Source organism: Silene latifolia, chromosome 8, assembly GCF_048544455.1.
Source record: "Silene latifolia isolate original U9 population chromosome 8, ASM4854445v1, whole genome shotgun sequence".
Classification (NCBI taxonomy): domain Eukaryota; kingdom Viridiplantae; phylum Streptophyta; class Magnoliopsida; order Caryophyllales; family Caryophyllaceae; genus Silene; species Silene latifolia.
The window spans coordinates 8,283,001-8,294,072 of NC_133533.1; the positions used below are offsets into that span (position 1 = coordinate 8,283,001).

Genomic DNA, 11,072 nt, shown 5'->3' on the forward strand with positions numbered 1-11,072 from the left:
CCGGATGGCTTCCATGCTGGCTTTTACAAGAATTGCTGGCTTATTGTCAAAGGTGACCTCATCCCCTTCATCCAATGTGTCTTCCTCACTAAATATGTACCTGACAGTATCAATAAAACGGCCATTTCTCTCATCCCTAAGACTCTCTCACCCCAAACTATTAAGAATTTCCGACCCATTAGCCTCTGTAATACCTCCTACAAAATCATCACTAAAATCATTGTTAACCGCCTCAAACCCTTCATGCATAAAATTATCTCCCCCAACCAAGGTAGCTCTATTCCTGGCCGAGGTACCGACACAAATTTCATCATTGCTTCTGAAATCCTCCACTCTATGCACACATCTAAATGCAAACTTGGTTGGTTTGCCCTCAAACTTGACCTTGAAAAGGCCTTTGACCGTCTTGAATGGGACTTCATCCGCCTTTGCCTGACGAATGCTAGGATTGATAATGATACTATCTCCCTTATCATGCGGTGTATCTCCTCCTCCTCTACCCAGGTGGCTCTTAACGGGAATCTCCTTTCGAGCTTCTCCCCCTCCAGAGGCATTAGGCAAGGGGACCCACTATCCCCCTACCTCTTCATCTTGTGCATGGAAGCACTCTCAACCCTCATCCACAAGTCTTGTGACGACTCTGACTGGTCCCCTTTTCCCCTTGGTAAAGGTGGAGCCTCCTTCTCCCATCTTCTTTTTGCTGATGATATTCTCCTCTTTGGACGGGCATCTGAAAAAAACCTATGCGCCGTTCAAGACACTCTCCACACCTTCTGCTCCTCCTCAGGACAAAAAATCAATTTCTCTAAAAGCAAGCTCCTCTTCTCCAAGCACACCTCAACTGTTCACACTAATATGTTTGAAACTGCCCTCGGCATCAAAGCCACTTCTAACTTGGGCACTTACCTGGGATTCCCTCTCAAAGGGACCAAACCCAATAAAACTGACCTTCGCCACATTGTTGATGCGATCCAAACCAAGCTCTCCAACTGGAAAACCAACTTCCTATCTAAAGCTGGTAGGCTTTGCCTCATCAACTCCACTATTAGTGCCATTCCCTCCCACTCCATGCAATGCATTCGCCTCCCCTCTTCCATCCTTGGTGACATCGATAAGATTACTAGATCCTTCCTTTGGTCGGGGTCCTCTTCCAAGAAGCTTCACCTCTCGAACTGGGATCTGGTGACCCTCCCTTTGGCCCATGGGGGCCTCGGTGTCAAGGCTGCCCGTCCTCTTAATGATGCCTATTCGATGAAACTCAGCTGGAACATTCTTCTGAACAAGAAATCCCTAAGCTCAGTCGCTATTCGTAGCAAGTACCCGACCCTTTCTCCCTATTCCTTTCGCTTGGGCTCCCACATCTGGAAAAATGTGGGTGTCGGTCTCCCTCTCCTCCAGGACCACACCATATGGTCCATCGGTGATGGAGATTCAGTTCGCCTTTGGACCGACTGCTGGTCCTCCCTTGGCCCCCTACGTGCAGTTATTCATGGTCCCCTGACCTTCTCCTCTTCCGGTGCTAAGTTGAAGTCTCTCATTGTTAATGGCGCCTGGACTTTTGACAGCCTTGACTTCGTCCTCCCCGATGACATGTTAAACACTATTCTTGCCATTCCTCTCCCCTCTAGTAGCAAACATGATATCCTTACCACTACCCTTGCTCCTAAGGACAAATTCTCGATTAGTTCTGCCTACTCCTCCCTGCTCAATTTAAGTAACCACCCCCCCACCTTCACTCCCTCTCATGAGTGGCTTTGGGACCTCCCCACTCTCCCAAAAATCAAGTTCTTCCTTTGGCTTGTGTGGTGGGACAGGCTGCCGCACAAGTTGACTCTCTTCAAAAGAAATATCATCCCCTCCCCGTCTTGCCTCCTGTGCCCCAACCCCTCCCTTAAGGAATCATCTATCCACATCCTTCGTGGATCGTAATCTTTGCTACCTCTGTTTGGTCCCTCCTTAATGTTGACCATTCTTTCTTCTCTCTCGACCTCCAACCCTGGATCCACGAGAATTGTACCTCTCGTAATTCGTCTTGGGTTACCCTTTTCTCCTTTGTCTTGTGGCGCCTTTGGATTCAAAGATGTGACTCTACCTACAATGCCACCCCTCCCAGACCGTCTATCTTCTTCCGTGATGCCACGGCCAATCTTGCCTTGTCTTGGTCCTCTGCTTCATCTCCTAGTCTACCACCCTCTTCCGTAGTTACCTCTGCCTCTTGCTACCCTTGTAGCTGGGCCCTTCCCCCGCTTGGTTGGTTTAAAATCAACGTTGACGCGGCTTTCTCCCCCCCTCCTCCTTAGCTTGTATTGGGTGTGTGGTCCGGAATGATTTAGGGTCTTGGGTGCGGGGTTGGTCTAGACGTTTCCCTGCCCCAAACCCCTTTGTTAGTGAGGTTTTGGCCATTAGAGAGGGTCTTAGAGCCGGACTTGCGTCCATGGATAGTTTTATTATTGCCTCGGACTGTCTTATTGCGGTTACCTCTATTTCGAGCAAGGCTCAGCCTTGTGGTCAATTTGCTAATGTTATTCTTGAGTGTAGGGATCTCCTGGAAAGCTCCCCCCGCTTGATGATCGTTTTTGAGAAGAGATCGGCCAATGGGGTTGCGGACGCTCTCGCCAAAGCCGGTTTAGTTGATAGTAGTCCTAATAATGGTTGTATTAATTGGGACGTTGCCCCACCTTTTGTCCTTCGTTTATGTACTATTGACTTTGTAGCGGCTATTGAACCGCTCCCCCGACCCTCCCCCGTGATGTCCCCGAACTCTGTAACTCTTTTGTTTGTGGTTTTAATTTAAAGTACTACTTCCTTCCAAAAAAAAAAAAAAAAAAAAAAAAAAAAAAATACTCTATATTAAATACTCCCTCCGTCTCGGTCATTTGTTATTCTTTGGTTTTGACACAAAGACTAAGAAAATAGGGAGAAGTCAATTACTAAATGACAAGTGGTTACTCATTAAATTAATCTTAAAATAAAAAAGACAACAAATGACTGAGACACCCCAAAAAAGAAAAGGACAATAAATGAGCGGAACAGAGGGAGTAAGATACATACAAAAATTAAGCATAACAATATGTTTATAATTAAAATTAAAGAAAATAAGCATTTCTGCATTTAACCCGACCCGTTTACGAAGTATAAATCCGTATTTTACAAACCCGAAACAAATCCGACCCGTATTTTATCGAAACCCGAAATAACCGAACCAGTTACCCGCCCGTTTGACAGGTCTACAGTCTTACCCCTGTTGCGCTCTTATGTATAAGGGTATACGTCCACTCATTCACAATAATAAAAGTGAAATAAAAGGAGTAATATTTCGCCTTACAATAATTTCTCTTGAATAGATTGAACTTTTTGGAGAATGGGGTTATTGTTTAGCAAATTGGTTAGATTTTTGGAGTTAATTTTAAATTATTTGGGGTGAATGAGTCTACGTTATCAGTTTATTTATCTTTTTCCGTTTTTAGGTGATGCTGCTAAGCTCTCTGGTGGCTTATATTTGTACCAATTTCTAAACGCTACTGTTAAGTTTTTAAAAAAAAAAAGAATGTATGAAGCTGCCTATATTCTTAGCGGTTTGCATGCTTTCACATTACACCAACTAAAGAAATGATGATTTAAGCTCAGTAAAAGGATAAGCCGCTAGAGATCTTAGCGGCTTTACTATAATTCAATACCAAAAATTTGCAAATACACAATACACCAACTGAAAAGTGGTACAGATACAAACCGCTAAAGATCTTAGCGGCTTTACCCAAAAACTAGGAAAAAAAATAAAAGTGGTGACGTAAATCTATTGACCCCAAATAATTTAAAATGGATCCTAAATTTTTAATTAATTTGCTAAATAACCCCATTATCCAAAAAATTCGAATAGATAAGTTAGGCAGATATCTATGAGGAGACAGCCCTACAGAGATAAGACATGCATGGATTGTACATTTGTACGTTGCCATGTTACACTTGAATCACGTATGTGACTACGTTTAAACAAGGTGGTCCTTAGGTTATAAGTGAATACAAATTCTCATTAAAGACATATTCTCTTCGTCATAAGCCGAATATAGGTTAAATATTGCCATTTTAACGACAAATGTGACCAGTTATCTTAACAAATATTTCATCTTAAATGAAATATATTTCTCCTCTCTTCAACTTATGGGTGAGTAAACTTAGATCTATGTTACCTTTTGAGTCGATGGGAGGAAGTATACTTTTTGTCATAAGCCGAATATAGGTTGAATATTGACATTTTAACGACAAATGTGACCAGTTATCTTAACATTTCGTCTTATTAAATGGATTATATTTCTCTTGTTTTCAACTTATGACGAAATGTGACGTGTCTTCCGTAAAAGTCGGGATCAAGTTCTTTAAGCTTAATAAATTTCGCTTCCAACGTTGCAGCATCGCCGTTTATTCGACTTCGTCTTCGTTCAAAATTAATCAGGTTCCTTACATCACTCTGATTGACGCGTAAATTAGCGTGACCACCCACTCAGGTATAGTTACCGATTTACTCTGATCGCATAGAAAAGGTGATATATATATATATATATATATATATATATATATATATATATATATATATATATATATATATATATATATTAACCTTCTCTTTTTTACCTACTCCAACTAAGTGCGGATTCTATGTCCCATTTTTAAAATTTACGCATAATAAAAAGCAAAGAAGGGGTTATTCCTATTTAGAATAGGAGAGAATATTATATTTCAATAATTATTATTTGCAACCGCCAATTTTTATAATTTACACATAATAAATAAGTGGATCACTAAAAAACAAACGTCTTATTATAAGACAATCTTATTCTATAATTCATAATTCTATTTGACGAACGTCTTATATTGTAAGACAATCCTATACTATACATTTTAAGTTTAGTTCGAATGAATACTTTAGCTTCTATTCTAATAGTATTAAGTTGATAGTGAACTAACCGTAGCTAAAACGTGCTCTCTCTCTACTTTTCTCCCCCATCTCTCTAAACAAAAAAACCCTAATTTTTTTTCTTTGATCCGCCGCCTCCGCCTCCCACACACTACCTCCCCTTTCCTCCCCCAACCTTCGCCGGAGATGGGCTCTTCCATGGGCTTATCTCCGGCGGATTCGGCCCTTCACAGTCTTCTTCCTCCGTGGCTATCGTTCCTCCGTGTTTTTTTTGATGATCGGCCTTGTTTTGACTAGTTGGTTGTGAGGTTTTGCCTTGTTGATCCAATTTTCTTCTCTTCTTCCGATTCTCCGCCTTGTCTGCGCCAGTCTTGCATGCATCCTTGGTCAGGGGGTGTTTCCCCTTTCCCTCGCCCCTTTCCTCACCCCCGGTAAGGCCTTTGTCCTAGGTTTTTTATTGTTTTGGTGGTCGGGTTTGGTGTTGTTAAAGTCAGTCCGTCTTTGTTGGGCTGTGTCGAAGTGCTTTGATTTTCAGGTCTTTTTTGGGACCGATTGGTGATTCCCCCATTTCCCCCACCAATCGGTCCGTCGTCTGGGGTGTCGGTTGCGGTTTTAGGAACGATTGGTGATCCCCCCATTTCCCCCACCAATCGGTCTGTCGTCTGGGGTGTCGGTTGCGGTTTAGGACCGATTGGTGATCCCCCCATTTCCCCCACCTTTCGGTTCTATGCTTTTTCTGTCCCTTGTCAGGTTTGTGGTCGTTTCTTTGTCGGTTTTATGGCCTGGTTCTTCTTTGGACTTTGTTGGTCTTGTTGCATGTGAGGCTGTGGTCTCGGGAGGCCGTTTTTGAGAATCTCGGTTTGATGTGGGTTTATTGCGGTCCTTGTGTTGACCGATCAGCTAGGGTGGTCTTGGTGTGGTCGTTGGGTCTGTCGGTTTGTTTGGAATGATTGTACGGTTGAAGTTTTTGGGTCTGTGAAGTGCCATGGTTGGGTTGAGCAAGGGTTAGAGGTGGTGGCGTTGGTTGGGTTAGAGGTGGTGGTCTTCTCGTATTTGAATGGTGATGCTCTTCATTTTCATGTCTTGTCTTTTTCTGCTAATAATCTCCTTATATGGGAGTCTTTATCGTCTCTTTTGTGGTAAGCCAAGTCCGTTAAACGGTGATGGTGTTGAGGTGCTTGTGTCTCTGGGGGTTTGGGTTACTCATTGTATGGTGGCTTTCTCGGTCCGTTTGTCCTATGATCAATGGGTGCGATTTCTTAGGTGTAGGAGATTTATCTCCGCCGAGGGTAGGCTCCGTCTTGCTTCTCATCTTTTCTTTCTACGTTCTTTTCGCAAGAGCGTAAGTGCACCTGGTCATTGTCACTCCATTGTTTGTATGTATCGACGGTATTTGGAGGTCTACCGTATCTATGAAGTTGACATCAACGTTCGTGACCAAGCTGCCGTCTTTTGCCTTTCTTCAATCGTTTATCTTGGTTATCCTAATGTTGTAGTTGTTCTTTTAATTAAAGACTATGTAATCTCTATGTATGGCTTTGTAGTGCTAGATCTAGGTGAGAAGTGTCTGGTGCTACCTAGTCGAGTAGCTTACTTTGTACTGTTATCAATAATGTAAGTTATTCACCTTCTATCAAAAAAAAAAAAAGTTGATAGTGAACTAATAATTTTGTGGTGTAAATTGATCACAGGATGGAGGAAACGCTTCATGCCCCGTGTAAAATGCATCGTGTACAGTTACTAATTGGCCTTTATGCTAGCTAATATCATACTCTATAATAAATAATCCTTCCGTCTCGGTCATTTGTTGTATAATTATTCTTTGGTTTTGACACAAAGATTAAGGAAATAGGAAAAAGCCAATTACTAAATGACAAGTGGTTCCTCATTAAATTCAATCTTAAAATAGAAAAGACAATAAATGACTGAGACACCCCAAAAAGGAAAAGTACAACAAATAACCGGAACCGAGGGAGTAAGATACATACAAAAATTAAGCATAACAATATGTTTATAATTAAAATTAAAGAAAATAAACATTTGTAAAATTACATTAACCCGACCCGTTTACGAAGTATCAATCCGTATTTTACAAACCCGAAACAGATCCGAACCGTATTTTATTGAAACACAAAATAACCGAACCAGTTACTTGCCCGTTTGACAGGTCTACAATCTTACCCCTGTTGCGCTCTTATGTAGAAGGGTATACGTCCACTCATTCACGATAATAAAAGTGAAATAAAAGGAGTTATTGTTTAGCAAATTAGTTACATTTTTGGAATTAACTAGTTTTATGCCCGTACAAAAAATGTACGGGTTTGTTTTTAAAAACTTTGTTATTCATAAATATATTCAATTAATTAATGCAAATATAATTCAACGTGAAATTAAATGAGAAATACATAAATTATAAATCTGGTGAAAATAATTTAGACTCCAAATGGTTTTACTGGTAATTAATGCAAATATAATTCAACGTGAAATTAAATGATAAATATATAAATTATAAATCTGGTGAAAATGATTTCGACTCCAAATGGTGTTCTTGGTATTGATTAATTATTTTTTAAAGATTATTATAAACTGAAATTAATTTTAATGTTATTTAGGAAATGATCGGACTTTATAAAATGAATTTTATTATTAAACTATATAAAGATAAAAGAAATTGTATTGTATAAGTTACTCTTTAAATGAAAATAAAATGATAGGAAGCTTTTAGTGGTGGGGTATGTAGGGGATAAGAAAAGTCTTTTAGCTTCCTAAGTTTAAAGAGTCAATCACAGTCTCTTAAAAGCTTTAGCTTTTATAGTAAGGTGATTATATACGTAATTTAGAGTTGAAACCTTACCCAACCCGTTAGTAAAAATGAAGTTTGATTAAATGTGAATACATGCCACAAATATTAAAATTTATATATGAAATGTAAAATAATAATTAAAATATCTTAGTAATTTAAATTTAAATTACTAACATGATTAAAAAGACGCACTTTAAATAACTTGCTTATTATTTAATAATAAAATACTTATTAAATAACATATTACGAACTGAGTACATACACTATGTATAATTATTTGGATATAAATACGGTAACAAAGGAGTATAATTAAAATATTAATTTTATATAGTTGATTTGTTCTTAAATTATTTGTTTTCTATTTTAAAATGAAAAATAGGTGTTACAAATTTTTTTTTGAGTTGTATTTTGATCTTAGCCTGCTCCATAATCCATCTAACCAGTCCCAAACTGAACATATTCTTATATGCGACATGTTTGACTTGGAACTTGACCTTCCTTACCTGTATTTTAAAATTAAAACTACACATTTAATTTTTGATATTTTTTTGTTACAATATTTTTGGAATTTATTACTTTTATTTCTTTTGCACGGATATAGAACCGCTAATGTCAAATTCGTGTCGATCTTTCAAGCCAATTTTATGTCAGCTACAAAATTATATAAGATCATATTCAATCTCCAAAAATGGATTAGAAACATGGATTTATTTTGGTGACAACTAAAAACAATATATTGTCACGTAACTATTCTACCCACCTAAACAATTGGACTAATATATGTTACAAACAGCCTAACAACACAAAACCTAAACCAGTGATTAAACTCATTCACTCATCGAAATATAATTTAAAACAATTAAGTCAATCCTCTCTAAATAACCTAAACCCTAAAAACTTAAAATTCACCTATCTTCATCCCCAAACCTCCTCGGGTAATTGCACCATAGTTAACTTTTTTCTCTTATATTACCAACTGCATCCCTAATCACTGACCTCTCTTTCTCTCGTACATACCTATCAGTATCATCTTCATTATTGAAACTATAAATAAATTACCATCATCTCTCCTACATACCGCAACTCGTGACGAAATTTCTATAAAATCGATATTGCTTAGCGAGAAAAGGTAGATACGTGTTTGCATGTTTCTAATTCTGAATTTTTGTCAGTAATATTAATTTCCGTTTTTTTTTTCTTTTGTAAAGTTTCATCTTGAGTCAATATATTATTAGTATAATTTATAATATAAAAATTATTTGAACTATAACATTTTAGTGTTAAGATTTTTTTTTTTTGATTTTACAAAATTAATTTTTCGATGAAATCGGATTCGGCTTTACAAAGTAGTAGTAGTTTTTCTAGATTTTTTGTTTTTTATAGAGGTGTATCAACCATTTTAATTTTTAAATACAACTTGCTTTGTGGTATTTTACTGTTTTTGGTTTTTTGCATTCTAATGTTTCATATACTTTTTTTTTTCATATCATAATTTAATTTAATATTGAATTAAATACAATATGATATGATTGAGAAAATAGATGAATCAAGAGAGAAATTAATGAAAGAAGAGGAAAGAGAGTAAATAAATATGTGAAGAACATGGAGGGACCTACTCAAATAATTTTTTTTTCAAGCCCTAAAAAGAAGGGACCAATAAGAAAGCTTAAAAAAACACAGCTTTTATACTATGTAGATTTTAAATTATTTGGGGTAAATGACTCTACGTTATTTTATTCATCTTTTATCGTTTTTAGGTGATGCTGCTAAGCTCTCTGGTGGCTTATATCTGTACCAATTTCCAAATGCTACTGTTCAGTTTAAAAAAAAAAAAAGAATGCATGAAGCTGTCTATATTCTTAGCGGTTTGCATGCTTTCACATTACACCAACTAAATAAATGATGATTTAAGCTCAGTAAAAGGATAAGCAGCAAGAGATTTTAGCGGCTTTACTATAATTCAATACCAAAAATTTGCAAATACACATTACACCAACTGAAAAGTGGTACAGATACAAGCCGCTAAAGACCTTAGCAGCTTTACCAAAAAACTAGGAAAATAAAATAAAAATGGTGACGTAAATCTATTGACCCCAAATAATTTAAAATGGATCCTAAATTCTTAATTAATTTGCTAAATAACCCATTATTCAAAAAATTCGAATAGATAAGTTAGGCAGATATCTATGAGGAGACAGCCCTACAGAGATAAGACATGCATGGATTGTACATTTGTACGTTGCCATGTTACACTTGAATCACGTATGTGACTACGTTTAAACAAGGTGGTCCTTAGGTTATAAGTGAATACAAATTCTCAGACATATTCTCTTTGTCATAAGCCGAATATAGGTAGGTTAAATATTGCCATTTTAACGATAAATGTGACCAGTTATGTTAACAAATATTTCATTTTAAATGAAATATATTTTTCCTGTCTTCAACTTATGGGTGAGTAAACTTAAGTCCATGTTACCTTTTGAATAGATGGGAGGAAGTATACTTTTCATCATAAGCCGAATATAGGTTGAATATTGACATTTTAACGATAAATGTGACCAGTTATCTTAACATTTCGTCTTATTAAATGGATTATATTTCTCCTATTTTCAACTTATGACGAAATGTGACGCGTCTTCCGCAAAACTTATGGGTGAGTAAACTTGTTCATGGTATATTGAAGCCACATGTCCAAATGTATGTGTGTTAGTGTGATTCTTCTAGCTATAAATATGGAGACAAGTAATGCATGGACTTATACAATCATCTTCTCATCTCAAAAACCCTAATTCTCCGTATAAGTAAACCTTAATTACTAGAATGGCCACCTCATCCCAATGAATAACACGAAGCCCGCTCTTCTTACCCCCACCCATTTCCAACCACCCACTCAGGTATAGTTACCTCTTTACTATGGTCGCATAGAATATATATATATATATATATATATATATATATATATATATATATATATATATATATATATATATATATATATATATATATTAACCTTCACTTTTTTACCTACTCCAACTAAGAGCAGATTCTATGTCCCATTTTTAAAATTTACGCATAGTAAAAAGCAAAGAAAGGGTTATTCCTATTTAAAATAGGAGAGAATATTACATTTCAATAATTATTATTTGCAACCGCCAATTTTTATAGTTTACACATAATAAATAAGTGGATGACTAAAAAACAAACGTCTTATTATAAGACAATCTTATTCTATAATTCATAATTCTATTGGATGAAAGTACGTCTAATATTGTAAGACAAACCTATACTATACATTTTAAGTTTAGTTCGAATGAATACTTTAGCTTCTATTATAATAGTATTAAGTTGATAGTGAAC

The 11,072-nt window shown here is 36.7% G+C and overlaps 1 protein-coding gene across 1 annotated transcript; it reads left to right on the plus strand.

Annotated features, from left to right (window-relative positions):
* The first annotated feature begins 336 nt into the window (after positions 1-336).
* Positions 337-2,794, plus strand: LOC141594598 (uncharacterized). Its single transcript, XM_074414606.1, has 2 exons — positions 337-1,714; positions 2,334-2,794. The coding sequence occupies exons 1-2, from the start codon at positions 337-339 to the stop codon at positions 2,792-2,794; spliced, it is 1,839 nt and encodes a 612-aa protein (XP_074270707.1).
* The last annotated feature ends 8,278 nt before the right edge of the window (positions 2,795-11,072 follow it).